This window comes from Myxocyprinus asiaticus, chromosome 29 (assembly GCF_019703515.2).
Source record: "Myxocyprinus asiaticus isolate MX2 ecotype Aquarium Trade chromosome 29, UBuf_Myxa_2, whole genome shotgun sequence".
In the NCBI taxonomy this organism is placed as follows: Eukaryota; Metazoa; Chordata; class Actinopteri; order Cypriniformes; family Catostomidae; genus Myxocyprinus; species Myxocyprinus asiaticus.
The window spans coordinates 9,478,636-9,496,963 of record NC_059372.1 but is presented as its reverse complement, the minus strand read 5'-3'; the positions used below and the strand labels follow the sequence as shown (position 1 = coordinate 9,496,963).

Below are 18,328 nucleotides of genomic sequence, written 5' to 3'. Positions count from 1 at the left end.
GTCATTGACCCATTGAAGAACCTACAGTTCTTCAAACTTGGAATCAAAATATCAGTTGTGATCATTTTTATGGGTTCAAGCACGAAGGGCTAGAAACCCAATTGTTTTTGTCAGGATTTTTATTATTATTATTTTTCTGCCCTAAAACTGATCATGCAGACCAAACTGTAGGGCCTAGAGACTTGAAGGTTTCAGGGATGGTAGTACTCCAGCTGGCTAGCCATACACATGGAATTGGCCCATAGGTGGCGCTATAGTGAGAGAGAAAAAAATCACATTTTGGGCCATAACTCTTGAACCCTAAGGGCTAGAAACAAAAATGTTTCTAGTAATTCCTTGCGTCATGGTGAATCTTTTAAGCTCCGGCCAATTTTGACTCCGCCCCCTCATTTTCCCGCTATTTTGGATTGTTTTAAAAAAAAAATCAAAACAAACTTGTCCTAGGCCATTCGCCTGATCAGAACCAAACCAGTGCAGAAAGATTCAGCAGAGTCCCAATATGAAAAGTTATCAAAGGAATTTTTAACTTTTGATTTATCGTCAAATGGTACACCAAAACGTACGTAGTGGGCATGGCCACTTTTATTAAAACGGTTATAACTCTTGAACGGAATGAGATTTTATCACCAAATTTGGTAAACACATGTATGTTGGTCCGATCGACTAGAAATTTTGCATGCAGTGTCTTTGTCCAAGGTGCCATCAAGCTCTATGAGGACAGTCTCATATCTTGAAAAACTTGGCCTCCATCGAACAATCAGCTTTTAGCAGCTATTTGACATGGTTAAAAAAGGCGTATCGAAACCAAACATGGTAGGCCTCATTGTATTTTGGCCTGAGAGGTCTGTGCAAAATTTGAAAAAAAATGGCCACTGGGAGGCACTATTGCATTTTAAATGCATGTAAATCGATGTGTATATATGGCTGTCTTTCACAAAGAAACACGTTATTCATATCATATGATAGACCTCCTCTTTCTGAACATCTTTGCCTCAAGATCCATTGGTGTGAATAATATCATTAGTTAAATATTTGAGATTATTTAACAAAACTACTTTTTCAAACTAGTCGTTGGCCATTCGCTCGATCAGAAACAAACCAGTGCAGAAAGATTCAGCAGAGTCTCAATATGAAAACTTTTCAAAGGAATTTTTATCTTTTGATTTATCGTCAAATGGTACGCCAAAAGGTACGTAGTGGGCGTGGCCACTTTCACTTAATGGTTATAACTCTTGAACGGAATGATATTTTATCACCAAATTTGGTACACATATGTATGGGGTCATTCTGAGGACACACAAAAATTGTGTATCTCTGCCTCTTGGTGGGCTATAATAATTACAAATCTAAAAATGGCTGTAACTATGGAACCGCTGGTCTGATCAACTTGAAATTTTGCATGCATTGTCTTTGTCCAAGTTACCAAGTTCAATGAGGACAGTCGCATATCTTGAAAAACATGGCCGTTATCGACCAATCAACTTTTAGAAGCTATTTGAAATAGTCCTAGGCTGTTCACTCGATCAGAACCATTGTTTTAGTTGCAAACAGACTGTCTAATAAATACTTAATATCTGTTACATGTGTACTTAAAGGACCTTAACAGCTTTAACCCCGTTAAACGCTGCTTGCAGCTATATTAATCTATTTACACATCTAGTGTCCGTTAATAAAAAGTTTGAAAACAAGCAGCTCATCATTACATGGCCTTGAATATTGTCTTGGAGAGTTGGAGGTCTTGAAGTCAAAAAGGTTGCTTAGAGATGTATATTATAGTGTACTGTATGTATAGAATATAATGTGTATTAGTAGTATAATGTCATTAGCTGGAAGTTCTGCAGAAATTATGTCTGTAGCCACCCAATAGCAGTTAGTGTGCAGACGAAGTACAGGTCACTGAGAACAGGAAGGATGATGACCGCAAAAAATCCCGGTGCAGAGGTGTCAAGGTGTAACAATCTACCCACAAACATCTCATTGTTTGATGTCCTCTAAGAGCTTGACACACAACTAGTTAAAATATGACTCATGCAGTTACATTTATCTCGCTCAGAATTTCGATGGTGGCTTTTGAAGGGGCTGTCAGAGTTTCTGTGGTTGGATCTCTGTAAAGAAACTGTACCATCATCCATTTCATTTTGAGCATGCAGCTTTTGCATTTCTAAAATTGCAAGAAACCTTTTAGAAAGGAAGCCAAGTACATGTTGGCTTCTAGATTTTTCATAACTGCCAACTGTTATACGGGTATTCAAGGCCATTTCATGGGTGGGCTGGTGTCTCTAAAAGGCTTTGGAACAAGCTTAACCAGCAAGACTTCCTTGCTCAACCAGCTTCGAAATGTCAAGTTGGCAATTCTGGTTCACCAGTTAGACCAGCACCAAACAACCATTAACTGCCCTGGACTAACATGGAAATTCATACAGGGCAGTCTTTTTTTTAAACACACAACCTTCCTTCCTCGACTGTCCACCTTTGAAATTGGGTCATCTCCTCTCTGGCCCCTACCCAGTGTTGCCCTTGAGATAAACAGCCAAACTGGCCTGGATTTTTGAGGGCATGAAGTGGACCAATCTTCCAGTGCACAACTGGCTCAGCTTAGACCGGCTTCCCAGGCTGAAATGGACGCCTCGGGCAATAGAGTTGAATTTCTTCCAGCTGGAGAGAGCGGGAGGAATAATTTAGATAGAGCACGTAAGCCATGCACATTAGTTTCAGATCACTTGCATCCAGTATTGGACTGTGTCTGCGCCAAACCGTTGGATTTTTGGCTGTGAAAACTGTCCTGATGAGACGCAGCCTTGTTCTTTGAAAGTTTAAAATAAACTACATAATAAACTAAAATAATCTGTAAAGATTAGAGTTGAACATGATAGTGAGATTTTAGAGTTTCATGGCAAGGACATCTCTAGAGTTTGACTTTTGTTTTGCTGTGACTAACTGGTCTGTAAGTTCTGCTTTAAAAGGCAAAGCAGTCAGACTTGCGGTTTAGACTCTTCCTGTCTGTCTCAAATGCTTACACTGTTGCTTTATTATTCGGTCAGTGCCAGCCAGGACCCCACCACACACACATACAGTACTCACACACCACAAACACAAACCTGTAGGTCGTGTGCACATACTTTCTTTGCACACCTTGACATTTCTTAAACATTCTGAAAGTAAAAGTGGAGATTTATAGTAAAAAAATATTTTTTCTATAAATAAAAAGGGGTTTATTTTGCGATAATGACCGGCTGACTGTACATTTTCCAACCTATTACACGGCTACTTAATACATAAAAACATGGACATTAAATATTGGTTTAATTGAAATTTTGTTAGTACAGTATGTGAGGAGAAAGAGACTGAGTCTCTAGAAACAGCTTAATTGAACTCTGTTGGTGTTTATGTTGTGAGAACAACCGTCTGACTGCTCATTATCATGCTTATTACTCAAATACTTGCCAAATAAATAAAATAGACATGAAACATTGATTTAAGATGAAATGACTTTATTAGCTTACTTGTAGAGATCGCAGATTGCAGCCATAAGTAGGAAAGATGACTCACAATACCCGGATGACTGGTCTAATATGTCTTTATCCCCAGATGTATGGCCATTATTCAGAAATATCAGATCGCTGGATGCTGCGATTAACCAATCAGAATTGAGTATTCCCGAGAGCCGAGTAAAATAAAATGTTTCATTTTTAGAATAATAAAAAACAATATTTGCTTTATTTATTAATTAATTTTCCAATTGAGGACCTTCCCAAATATCCACAAAGGGAGGTTTCGTAAGATTTAAAGCACTTTTTGGTACACTTTTGTTTTTGGTTTAATACAGACTAACCAGACCTCAAACCATAAAAGAAAACTTTTAGTAATTTTTGAATAAATAGTTACTTTATTAATATGTTTCACATTTGAGACATTAGAAAGGTTCTGTTTGATTTAGCTAACTTCTGGGGACAATTTTGTCCCCAAGTATATCTAAGTAAAGTACACACAATTACAGTAATGCATACACAATGCCCAAAGAGAATACAGCATATCCAATTTCACATCTTCATTATATACAGCCTGATCAAAAAATAAATAAAAAGTTGCATTCTCTAATATTTCGTTGGACTGCCTTTAGCTTTGATTACGGTGCACATTCGTCGTGGCATTGTTTCGACAACCTTATGCAACATCAAAACATTTATTTCCATCCAGAGTTGCATACATTTTTGGCAGAGATCTTGTATTGATGACGGGAGAGTCGAACCACTCAGTAAAGTCTTCTCCAGCACATCCCAAAGACTTTCAATGAGGTTAAGGTCAAGACTCTGTGGTGGCTAATTCATGGGTGAAAATTATTCCTCATGCTCCCTGAACCACTCATTCACAATTTTGAGCCCGATGAATCTTAGCATTGTTGTCCTGGAATATGTCCATGCCGTCAGGGAAGAAAAAATCCATTGATGGGATAACCTGGCCATTCAGTACATTCAAGTAGTCAGCTGACTTCACTTTATTGCTGCATAACGTTGCTGAGCCTAGACCTGACCAACTGATGCAACCTCAGATCATAACACTGCCTCCAGAGGCTTGTACAGTGGGCACTATGCATGATGGGTGCATCGCTTCATGCGCTTCCCTTCTTACTCTGATGCATCCATCGCTTTTAATTAGGGTAAATCTGGATTTATCAGACCACATTACCTTTTTCCATTGCTCCATAGTCCAGTCTTTATGCTCCCAAGCAAATTGGAGTTGTTTTTTCCGATTAGCCTCACTAACAAGTGTCTTACTTGTGGCCACACAGCTGTTTAGTCCCAATCCTATAAGTTTTCGTCATATTGTGTGTGTGGAAATGCTCTTACGTTCATGGCTTTTTACAATGTGACTTCACCAAGCATTGTAGTGATCTCCGATCACGATCATTCAAGATTTTTTTCCGACCAAATTTCTTTCCACGAAGCTGATGGTTCACCACTATCCTTCCAGGTTTTAATAATCTGTTGGACAGTTCTTAACCCAATTCCAGTGATTTCAGCAATCTCCTTAGTTGTTTTCTTTGCTTGATGCAGGCCAGTAATTTGCCCCTTCTGAAACACAGTAACGTGACACGGTTATTTTAGAAATGAGCTACACACTGCATCAGTTAGGGTTAAAATAATTGTTGCCAGCTGAAACATATTAATCACTGCAATAATGATCCAATCATAGGCTTTTATGTATCTACCTATTTAAACCCAAACAGCAACTCTTTTTTTGGCCAGGCAGTGTATATTAAGCCCACAACCTGTCCCTACCCTTAAAACAAAACTTTTTATAACAGTATTTGCTTTATTTATGAGTCATTCTTCCAATTAAGGACGTCCCCAAATGTCTACAGAGACTGATTGTAAGATTTGTAAGATTTAGCTAACTTTTGGGACAGTTTTGTTTTGGATTAGCCTATAATTAAAATAGACTAACACAACCCCTACTTTTGCATTAAAAAAGTAAATGATTAACACAGACACTCACATATACAGTGGTGGTGCAGACTGAGTCAGCTTCATGCTCTGTCTTGCTGTCCACCTTTGGTTTGTAAACAAGCACTCTGATTGGTCAAAGCCTCTCCAGCCAGACACTCACCTATTATACATCCAGTCTGTACACTTCCTTTACCACCTCTAAACCGGCAGTGCGTGCCAACCCTTCATTACTTTCCCTGTAGCCCTTCTGTCCAGTGTATTGACAGGCTGTCTATGTGTTATTGTCAAATTACCACTTTTTTCTTTTGTGGTGGTTGCCAAAGCAAAGATCACTATTATTATTGCTCATACTTAGAGATAGGACTGTTTCAAAACCTTTGAAAGCTGAAATGAAAGAGATTAAAGTTCTTTTAAGCTGTTTGGTGTAAGAGGAGATTTTCAGTCTGCGACAGCTTCAGGGCCTCATATTGAGTGTTTTACTCGCTGATAAAACACCTCAGCATCCTGCTGCTACCAGTTTATTCCTCCCTCCTTTGTTCTTCATTAGTCTCAGAGGGAAAAACAGATGTCATCCACACAGCTGAGCTCCTATACTTAGTGTTGTATGATTAGAACCGCATGGCTTTCCTGATTGCACAGTTATAGGTTCTACTGAAAATGAAAAACTATTTGTGTTCATTTCAGTTTTACAGAATAATGCATTGAGAATCAGGGACTAAAAACAAAATGTTTTTTATTTTGGTTCGTTCTGAGCAGAAACTGTTTTTTTCTTTTTTTTTTTTTTTTTTTCAGTTTCGGCGTTCTGCAGCTTCCTTTCCAAATGGCAACCGGTTAGAATGAAATAAAATAATGGTTAATAACGTTCTTTTCTAAAATGGCAGTACTCTGTGCTAAATACTGCACATAATCACTTATGCCAGTTGCGGTGTTGCCAGATCTCATAAGAGAAACAAGAGACCTAATCTTGCAAAACAAGCTCAAAATAAGTGGTTTGCCTCACCCAAAATAAATCATAAATCAAATCAAATCACTTTATTGTCACACAACCATATACACAAGTCCAACAGTGGGTGAAAGTCTTGGGTGAAAAGTGGGTGAAAGTCTTGGGTGCAGACTTAACAAGCATAGTATACAATAGCCTTTCCAATATATGTATTCTTAATATTCAATACATCCCCAATTTGACTTTGGACTAAATATCACCTTACGCAGGCTGAATTATTAAAATTTTTTAAAACCTTGTTTTACCCACAAAGTGTGCATGCAGGGACCATGTTCTTAAATTGAGTCCTGCAAATAAAGTCCTGAGTCAACTTTAGATTGATATATTAACCAACATTGGAGTAAAACAGAAGGGAGCACACACTCATTGCTCTTGACAATTTAGCTGTAATAAGACTTATGAAATTGAACATTATCTCAAAGTAAGCCTAAATAAAAAAATTAACAATTGCATTTTAATTACATATCTGCTTCTCAGTCAAAACCTAGCAGTATCAAATCTGTATTAATGCATCGTATCTTACAACAATTCAGTGAAGACTGTGAAACAATTGAGAAATGTACGTTTTACCTCTAATATTTTTCTTTGTTTCTGGATTAACGTGCATGTATATGTAGTAATTATATAGTCGTCTTCAGCATGTCGCGGAAGGCTACATCCACAACGTGCAGTCGGCAAAGAAATGTGTGATGCAGCGGTTTCCTTCAGGATCAAACACATGCTTATTATATTCTACTAAAAAAAGAGAAGACACATTTTTTCGGGCAACAGGAAGTGATTTACTGTGTTAAACCAGAATCTTTCTAGCAAGTCGGTCTACTAACAACCATCTTTGGAATGAACTTAAGCAGCTATTTTTCAATATAAACAAGTTGCATACAAGAGCAGCTCCTAATGGAGTTAATTAACAGAGGTTCGGGAGGAGCATGTTAATTTTAATCTGACAAATCACAGCCCACGAGAAGGAGTATATAAGCCGCTGCTTACCTGCTTCCTGTGACAACTCTCCTGACATCCCACCTCCACCCCATCTCCACCTATTCTCTAGATTCATTATCTAAATAAGTAAAGTCTGGGGGGGTAATCAGGACTCGAGTCGAGTCTCGCTCTCCGAGCCCTCCAGTATACAGGCAGCAAGCCAAATATGTTTACTGTTTCAACACAAGATTACATTAACCTACGAACTACTGAATCTACTTGAATGGCGAAAGACAGAAATCTAAAAAAACAGTTGGTCAAGATTACGATCAAAGAACATATTTCAAATCAGCAGTAAAATCTTACAACACTGGAATCATAAAATGTGCTTCTTTACATCAGATTATGCTAAAAAACACAATTTTCCCAGCTTGTATAACTAATGTGCATGCGCGTTCTCGAGTTGATTGACAGGTGATGTCTGTATCTAAAAGGTGATTGGCTCTTTACCTGTAAGGCGGGACTTCCTTTCTACATCCGTGGACCGATGGCCGTTCCAATTTATCCCATTCATTTTAATAGAAGTGGCCCGTCTCTGCTTAATAGTGTCTGGATAAGCCCTTTGGTCTTTGGTTTCATGAAAAAAAAATTTGGAATGAAATTAACCGGTTATTAACCATTTCCTAGCATTTAAAAATAAAGTTTTCACTCCAGAACGATGTAAAGGGACTTTGTTCCCATTTTTGGTTACGTTCTGCCAAACATTTTGTTCAATTTTGGGTTTCGTTTTCATTCCTTGAACTGTTTTTAGTCCCTGTTTAGAATGAAACATCTGATTGTTTATGCTAAGGATACATATAGGGAATCTAATCAAATTTAAAATACAGTAATTACCTGTAGTTATAATAAGATGATAAGCATTAGTGGTTTTGTAATTGTTGTATATGTATTTCAGAAAAATGCTGCTGATATGGAGGGATCTCAGATTCAGTGTTGGATAACTGAAAATTGCGACACTACTAAATCAACTACATTTTTCAGTAGCGTATCAGTAGCTCAGCTATTTTCACAATAGAGTAGCTTTTCCAGTAACGAGCTACATTTTCCAATGAGTGATGCTTTAGCATCACAAAACGCTACATTTGTCACATCGTGTTGTGAACACAGGAGCAAATGGAGTATTCAAACGTGCTTACCTGAACCATCCTCTCTCTCCCATGTTGTGCTGGGGATAAAAACTAATAATTTAAGTGAATACTTTTTTTCAGACCTTTTCATGTAAATGAACTGGTTAAAATAAACGATTCCCTTATATTTAGCCTTGGGTATTCCAATTAATTTTAGTTCACATAAATGAGTGAATGATGAGCCAAAACATTATGACCACTCACAGGTGAAGCAAATAATGTTGATCATCTCCAAACAAGGCCACATGTCAAGTTCTGGGTAGATTAGATGGTAAGCAAACAATAAGATCTCGTAGTCAATGTGTTGAATGCAGGAAAAATAGGCAGGAGTAAAGACCTGAGTGACTTTGACAGGGGTCAAATTGTTATGGCCAGATGACTGGGTCAGAGCATCTCTGAAACGGCAAGGCTTGTGGGGTGCTCCCAGTCAGCAGTGTTCCGAGGAGGGACAAACCACAAACCAGGGTGTTCGATGTGAGGGCAACGAATGCTGTCCCATCTGGTATGAACCGAGAGAAGGTCTACGGTGGCGCAAGTCACAGAAAATTTTAATAATGTTTATGGGAGGAATGTGTAACAACATACTGCTGCATATGGGGCTGCGCAGCCACAGACCGGTCAGAGTGCCTATAATGATCCCTGTCCACTGTCGAAAGCACCTACAATGGGCATGTGAATGTCAGAAATGGACCTTGGAGAAGTGGAAGTAGGTCGTCTGGTCCAATGAGTCCCACTTTCTTTTACATCAAGCGGACGGCCGTGTACATGTGCGCCGTTTACCTGGGGAAGTGATGGCACCAGGATGCACTGTGGGAAGACGACAAACCGGTGGAGGGAGTGTGAATCACTGGGCAATGTTCTGCTGGGAAACCCTGGGTCCAGCCATTCATGTGGACGTCAATTTGACACATGCCACCTACCTAAACATTGTAGCAGACCAGTTACACCCCTTCATGGCAAAGGTATTGCCAGATGGGAGTGGCTTCTTTCAGCAAGATAATGCACCTTGCCACACTGCACATTGTTCGGGAATGGTTTGAGGAACATGATGAAGAGTTCAAGGTATTGTCCTGGCTTCCAAATTCCCCAGATCTCAATCCAATTGAGCATCTGTGGGATGTGCTGAACCAACAAGTCTGATCCACTGCGGCTCCACCTTGCAACTTACAGGACTTGGAGGAACTGCTGCTATTGTCTTGGTGCCAGATACCACAGGACAACTTCAGGAGTCTTGTAGAGTCCATACCATGTCAGGTCAGCGCTTTTTTGGTGGCACACGGAAGATCAATGTATTTCGTAGTATTGTAGTTACCATGACTGTAGTAGCCTAATCAGCTACAAATACTATGGTTTAACTGTGGATACTGTAGTAAAACCATGGTTAATTTTAAAGAAATGTGAACCTAATTTTTTTTTTTTTTTTTTTATCTGGTGATATTATTGAATTTTACACTCAGAACTAATTGCATAATTAAATAATATCATCAGATATTATTATCTGTTATATATCTAATATATTTTCTACTTTAAATGGCTTCAATGTAGTTAGAGACTTTTTGTTAGTAGCTTGTAGTGTAGCTAACTACTTTTTCAAAAGAATAGCTTGACTGTAGTTTAACTACTTCAAGTTACAAGTAGTTTGTAGCTTCTGAAGCTACGATTACAAAGTCGCAGTGGCATTTTTTCATGAAATGTTAAAATCTAGTTTATACACATATACTATATTTAGTTAACCATAGATTTATTTCTTAATATTTTCCTATTTTGTGCATATATATATGCTCTAAATGACAATATTTTTATTTGGAATTTGAGAGAAATGTTGTCAGTACTTTATAGAATAAAACAAAAATGTTCATTTTACTCAAACACATACCTATAAATAGTAAATCCAGAGAAACTGATAATTTTGCAGTGGTCTCTTAATTTTTTCCTGAGCTGTATATATACAGTGGTGGCCAAAAATATTGGCACCCTTGGTAAATATGAGCAAAGAAGGCTGTGAAAAAAAAAATCTGCATTGTTTATCCTTTTGATCTTTCATTCAAAAAATTCACAAAAATCTAACCATTAATTGGAGTAAAACAATTGAAACAGGGGAAATATCTAATTATTAAATATTTTTCCTTCAAAACACATTGGCCACAATTATTGGCACCCCTAAAAATTCTTATGAGTGAAATATATCTGAAGTATATTCCCATTCATATTTTACATTTTTAAGTGCACCTGGGTGACTAAGGACATGAAATTGTTCAGCCATGACTTCCTGTTTCACAGGGGTATAAATATGAGGTAACACACAGGCCAAATTCCCTTAATCATCAATCACAGTGGGTTAGACTAAAGAATAAAGTTCTGATGTGCAGTAAAAGGTTGGTGAGCTTCACAAAATGGGAAGTGACTATACGAAAAGAGCTAAAGCATTAAAAATACCCATTTACACCATCAAGGCAATAATTAACAAGTTCCAATCAACTGGAGATGTTAAGAATTGGCCTGGAAAAGGACGTATGTCTATATTGTCTCCACGCACAGTGAGGAGGATGGTTCAAGTGGCCAAAGAATTTCCAAGGATCACAGCTGGAGAATTACAGAAATTAGTTGGGTCTTGGGGTCAGAAAGTCTCAAAAAATATATCAGACATCACCTACATCACCACAAGTTGTTAGGGAGGGTATCAAGAAAAAAAACCTCTGCTCTCATCCAGCAACAAACTCAAGCGTCTTCAGTTTGCCAGACTCTACTGGAACTTCAAACGGGACCAGGTTTTATGGTCAGATGAAACAAAAAAAGAGCCTTTTGGCAGCAAACACCAGAGATGGGTTTGGCACACACAGAGATGAAGAAGTACCCAATGCCCACGGTTAAATGTGGTGCTGGTCCTTTAATGTTGTGGGGCTGTTTTTATGCCAGAGGTCCTGGACATCATGTTTGGATACATGGCATCACAGACGCTATCAAATACCAACAGATAAAAAAACAAAACCTGACTGCCTCTGCCAGAAAGCTTACAATGGGCCCTGTTGGATCTTCCAGCAGGACAATGATCCAAAACAAACACCAAAATCAACACAAAAATGGTTCACTGACCAAAAAATCAAGGTTCTACCATGGCCATCCCAGTCCCCTGACCCCATCGAAAATTTGTGGGGTGAACTGAAGAGGAGAGTCCACCAACATGGACCTCTGAATTTGAAGGATCTGGAGATTCTGTACGGAGGAATGGTCTCAGATCCCTTGCCAGGTGTTTTTCAACCTCAATTAGGCATTATAAGAGAAGACTCAGAGCTGGTATCTTGGCAAAGGGAGGTTGCAAAAAGTATTGAATAAAAGGGTGCCAATAATTATGGCCAATGCGTTGTGGAGAAAAATATTTATTTAATAATGAGATATTTCACGTTTCAATTGTTTTACTTCAATTAAATGTTAGAAATGTGTGATTTTTTTGAATGAAAGATCAGAAGGATAAAAAATACAGATTTTTTTTCACAGTCTTCTTTGCTTATATTTGCCAAGGGTGTGAATATTTTTGGCTATAGTGTGTGTGTGTGTGTGTGTGTGTGTGTGTGTGTATATATATATATATATATATATATATATATATATATATATATATATATATATAGATATTAGCAGTACAGATTTCAAAGTTTAACTGAGCTATTCATTGATGAAAATTATTAATAAACCACAATTTCAGGCTATACGACATAGTTTGTGTTTTTTCTCAGCTTGGATGTTCATATCTGTACCATTTTTTCTTTTTTTTTCTTTATAAAAGCTTCAAATAGGGAAATCAGTTGAACGTTGAGTTCCCTTTTGTTTAAAGCAAGCTCTTACCACAACAAACACAGTTTATTAAAAGCTTTCAGTTTGGTTTATCGAATTCCTCGTTGGTTAAATTAGCACTGATGTTTTCTTATGCATATGCATATTTTTACCATTTGACATTGCCATGAATTTGCACCCTACAAAGAACCATTTCATGCTGTTGGTGTCATGTTCGCGACTATAAAATATTGCATATATTCATAGTTAACTGTCTGATGCAGGTTGGGTTATTGGGTTTTACTCATCAGGCACTTTAAAAGGTGAATTCTTACAAAATATTCAGACTGACCATCAATAATTCAGTCAGTCCCAAGTCAAAAACATTACACTGCCACCATGGTAACATAGTTTATTTTTTTAAGCGCTTTAGAGAATTTGCACCCTTTTATTCCGGAACGGCAGTCATAACAAAAACTACGACACAGTGTATTGTGTGGAAGCACTGGCTTGTTCTCTGGGTTTAACGCCGGGGAGTCTCATGCTGATAATTGAGTGGCACTGAGGCTCTAAGGATGTGGCCTATCAGGTCAGACCATATTTCATACTGTGGAGTTTTTAACACTTTGCACAGCCTGTATAAAGATGGCTTCCAGTTCAGTGAGGTTTAAAGTACTTAAGCAATTGTACTTCAATACTGTACTTTAGTATTATTTTGGGGAATTTTTACTTTCCCTGAGAACTATTTAAATTGAATACTGATGCTCTTATGTATTTACATTAAATGGGGGGAACAAACTATGTTTAGTCCTTATTTAATTTCAAAGTACATATTTTGCAGGCCACTGTGACTTAAATCTTTCCTCTTGTAAAAATATATAGCAGGAAACTGGGGCTAGTTGTCACATTTTTTACGCCATTGGGTATTTCTCAGTGTAGGTTTATTTTTTAAAGTAAAATCCTGCAAAGTCTTTTGAAAAGTTTTTGAATATATATATATATATATATATATATTTTTTTTTTTTTTTTTTTTTTTTTCAAAAATAAAGATATAGTTCATTGAACACATGTTAACCTTATAGCAGGGTATGTTATCACACTATATGGGGTCACAATAGAACCAGCAAATTCATTATCGTTTCGATGTACACTTAGCTCAATCTCAATAATTAAACATTATTTCGAATATAGCATTGCAGGTGTTTTCCCACATTTAAATGATTTGAGTTTACCTTTGATGTTCACATCTGAGTTGTGGCTAGACTAGAGTTTGTGTGGTATTGTGATTTTGTTGTGTTAAGATCCCCACACGCCCCGCTGCTATTCTTAGAATGAAGAGGCAGTAAAAGTTTCCATTTATGCCCCCCTGTAAAAAGAGTTAAAACAACAGGAAGTGATGGCCAATGCAAGAGCTTCACTGAGTCTGTTTCTCTGTCAATGTAAAATGATTTCCTTCCCCCTAATGTACGCTTCGTGTCAATGCAGCTTCACTTGACATTTTAATATGGGATACTTATTTTTGATTATACATTTACATTAATTAATTAAGCAGATACTTTTTAATCCTAAATGGCAAGCAAATAAGGAAAAATAAAAACTAATTTAATAATAAATTATAAATATATTATCAGTAATATATTAGTATAATATTTGTCATTAGACAACATTAATATAATACATTTAAAATCTGTTATAATTAATAGCTTATATAATTTATAATTAAATAATGTGTATAAACAAATGCCAGTCAGTACTGTTCAATCACTTATTAAGAAGTGGAAAATTCGCGGATCTCTTGTTACCAAGCCAAGGTCAGGTAGACCAAGAAAGATTTCAGCCACAACTGCCAGAAGAATTGTTCAGGATACAAAGAAAAACCCACAGGTAACCTCAGGATAAATACAGGCTGCTCTGAAAAAAGACGGTGTGGTTGTTTCAAGGAGCACAATACGACGATACTTGAACAAAAATGAGCTGCATGGTCGGGTTGCCAGAAAGAAGCCTTTACTGCGCCAATGCCACAAAAAAAGCCTGGTTATAGTATGCCCGACAACACCTTGACACACCTCCCAGCTTCTGGCACACTGTAATTTGGAGTGACGAGACCAAAATAGAGCTTCATGGTCACAGCCATAAGAGCTATGTTTGGAGAGGGGTCAACAAGGCCTATAGTGAAAAGAATACCATCCCCACTGTGAAGCATGTTGGTGGCTCACTGATGTTTTGGGGGTGTGTGAGCTCTAAAGGCACGGGGAATCTTGTGAAAATTGAAGGCAAGATGAATGCAGCATGTTATCAGGAAATACTGGCAGACAATTTGCATTCTTCTGCACGAAAGCTGTGCATGGGACGCTCTTGGACTTTCCAGCAGGACAATGACCCTAAGCACAAGGCCAAGTTGACCCTCCAGTGGTTACAGCAGAAAAAGGTGAAGGTTCTGGAGTGGCCATCACAGTCTCCTGACCTTAATATCATCGAGCCACTCTGGGGAGATCTCAAACGTGCGGTTCATGCAAGACGACTAAAGACTTTGCATGACCTGGAGGCATTTTGCCAAGATGAATGGGCAGCTATACCACCTGCAAGAATTTGGGGCCTCATAGACAACTATTACAAAAGACTGCACGCTGTCATTGATGCTAAAAGGGGCAATACACAGTATTAAGAACTAAGGGTATGCAGACTTTTGAACAGGGGTCATTTCATTTTTTTCTTTGTTGCCATGTTTTGTTTTATGATTGTGCCATTCTGTTATAACCTACAGTTGAATATGAATCCCATAAGAAATAAAAGAAATGTGTTTTGCCTGCTCACTCATGTTTTCTTTAAAAATGGTACATATATTACCAATTCTCCAAAGGTATGCAAACTTTTGAGCACAAATGTATATATATATATATATATATATATATATATATATATATATATATATATATATATATATAATTTATTATAATTGATATTACATTTCTTTTCATGTTGTCTGTTGACTAATATTATACTAATATATTATTGATTATTTTATTTATTATACAATATTATAATATTATTAAATTTGTTTTACTATTTCTTATTTGCATGTCATATAATACATATAATTTTTTATACAAAATTATAATATTGTTAAATGTGTTTTTATTTTTTCTTATTTGCATGTTATTTAATTTATATAATCTATGTAAATGATAATTTATGTATAAATGTATACATTAATATTTAGTCTACATTTATAAATTTATATTTTTTCGAATTTATATTAATTATATACTTTATAAATAATACATATAATGTATATATAAATAACGCAAATTATAATTTATATAAATGAATATACTGTATATATGTGTGTGTTTGTGTGTGTCTCTTGGTTCTGAATCAGTACAGTTCAGAAGACGTCAAGTGTCTGTCATTTTCTTAGCATCTTTTTCTATTTCATCTTTTCTGCAGTGAATGAGATCATAAGGAAGGATCTGACAGGAGTGCATGGGAGGGGTCAAACATAGAGGAAAGGTCAAATCAGGAGGCTTGCAGGACCTCTGGAGTGTCTGCTGTGCCTCTGTGTATTACCGAGAGTGTCACACACAAGAGCAGCTATGCTTCTGACTCGGTGAGATATCAAGTCTTATCTCAGCACCGTACAGCGTAATGGCCTTCTGGATTCCTGAAGCAAACTGGATCATGGACCACATTTAACCAAACATCCATCTTAGTCAATGTGTTAATGTGTAAATGGTATTGAATTTCTCAACTATTATTTGACTTTTGAAACCCATCCAATGTTGATCTCAAACGTCAGAGTTCTCAGAGACTTCATAAACAGTTTGGATTGGACAGGTGGAGTAAAGTCAGTTATTTCCTTCTTGTGCTCTTTTGTTCCATTGCCTTTTGACACACATAAATGAACTCACTCCAATTAGAGTATTTGGAGCAATAACCTCATCATCTGAGACTAAATTTAGACCTAAATTATTGCTGTCTGTCATTTCCCCCCCAAAACAAGCAGTTTGCACATACTTCTAAAGGGAAGGTGGATAAAAAGACCACACCACTGCTAATGTTTGATATCTTTTTCTAAGAATAGGTTCATCTATTGTTGTTTTTGTAAAGACAAATTTATATTTTAGAATAAAAGTCTTTTATTTAATATTTACATTGCTAAAAGCACTGTTCTTGAAGGGATTTCTTAAAAACAGAGTATACACTTCTTGTCAGTAAAATATTTGCTCATTTTTGTTTTTTTGCAATTTTACCATGTAGAGCGTGAGCAAATACAGCTAAGAAAAGCCAATGAAGTGATATTTTCTTATTTTTTATGTAAATAGAAACCTTTGGACATGGTGTCATCATATGTGCCTTTGCTTACAATATTGTTATACTACCAAAACTGAACACAGAACCAGCATGACAAAAATGAATTGAAATACATAACTCTTGTGTCAAGCCTTTCACTACATTAAGGTCCTGAACTCTTGCCTTACCCATTTCAAATCAAATCAATATACAATACTTTTTTGTTTTTATTTTGTCCCATACAAATGAACTTAGATTAGGTGCATTACAGTCCTATTTCATCTTGTAGATCTTTTTTTTTTTTTTGTACAAAAAGAGCTTTGCTTTTATGATATGCATATATTTTAGTGTATATGTAAAACTGTCAAAATATAGAAGTTGGTTTTTATTGTAACTAATTTGATAATCAAAGAAGCATCACCTTTAAAGTTAACTTCTTTGTGTAGAATGCAGTTGTTCCTGCCCACTTGAATATAATAAGAGTAATTAAGAGTGGTGTAAATTAATAATTAATAATTTGTAAGTATTATCTAAAATATCTCTGTTATTCTGGAACACATTGTAAAAAAGAGTGATGCTTATGTTTCCATTCAGCCACTCTTTCAGTGTTCAGTGGATGTAACAAAACAGCGATATTCGGAATGTAAACCTTTATTCTTTGCTGTAAATAGATTGCCTTAAAAGTGTATAGAATGTTTCTTTTATTTTTTATTAATCTGATATTAGTCATAATAGAGAGAGAATATTTATATGAAATCAGTCAGTTGTTCTCTTGCCATTTAATATCTTATAATCAAGCCTCTGGGAATATATGAACTGCCAAATCTTTTGCTGCCTGTAGACAAATTGCATTTAACATTTTTAATAATAATATAAGATATTTGTCAATTCCAAAAGAGAGACCAATTATATTTTTATTTCATTAGCTTATCATGATTATAGTCATGTTTATGTTTTAAGCATGTCTACACTAATATGTCTAGACATGTCCATGTTGTTTGTCATATAAAGTGGACCTAATAGCTGAAGACATGAGCAATAAAACTAAAAGCTTTAAAGAGATTATTTCTGTTTTTGAGAGTTTTTTTTTTTTTTTTTTAAGCTATGCTTTATTCTCTAACTGTTGGCAACCCCCTCATTTGCAAGACCCCTCTCAACATGGATTTTATTTTTCAAATACAAATAAAAAGACAAAATAATAATAATAATAATAATAATAATAATAATTCAACCTTTCAAGGATGGGTGATGTTCAAATTATAACTTGCAAAGACATGCATTAGGCTACTAGCTGTTCATACTAGGGGGTTTTCCTAAATAAACCCCAGGCAAACACTACAACACTGCATTTTTACAGACAACCCTGGTTGCACCCGTACATCACCCATGCGTCTATATGATGTGTGTGTTTACATCTGGAGGATGTATTTTTTACGTCTCGGATGTCAGTAAGACATTCAGCTGATGTCTTTGAGATGTTTATGATTTACAGTGTTTGTAAATCTGATCTTTTTAAGATGTTTAGCAGATGTTATTAGATTGTGATGCTTTTCAGATGAAAAGATCTAAAACAGACATTTTAGAGATGTACGTGTGCTGTCTGGGAATATTTCAGTCGCGAATGAATCACTCTTGTGAGTCGATTCTTTTTCATGAATTGGTTAAATGGGATAACAATTAGTCAGTTTGTGATTTAATCTGAATCACAGATG

The 18,328-nt window shown here is 36.4% G+C and overlaps 1 protein-coding gene across 1 annotated transcript in view; it reads left to right on the top strand.

The window, feature by feature from the left end:
• LOC127419983 (nuclear factor of activated T-cells, cytoplasmic 2-like) overlaps nucleotides 1-17,672 on the top strand; it is a 60,858-nt gene extending 43,186 nt beyond the window's left edge. Inside the window, exon 10 of the mRNA XM_051661866.1 lies at nucleotides 15,774-17,672. Coding sequence (XP_051517826.1) covers nucleotides 15,774-15,829 — 56 coding nt within the window. The 3' untranslated portion in view covers nucleotides 15,830-17,672. The remainder of the gene's footprint in view (nucleotides 1-15,773) is intronic.
• The last annotated feature ends 656 nt before the right edge of the window (nucleotides 17,673-18,328 follow it).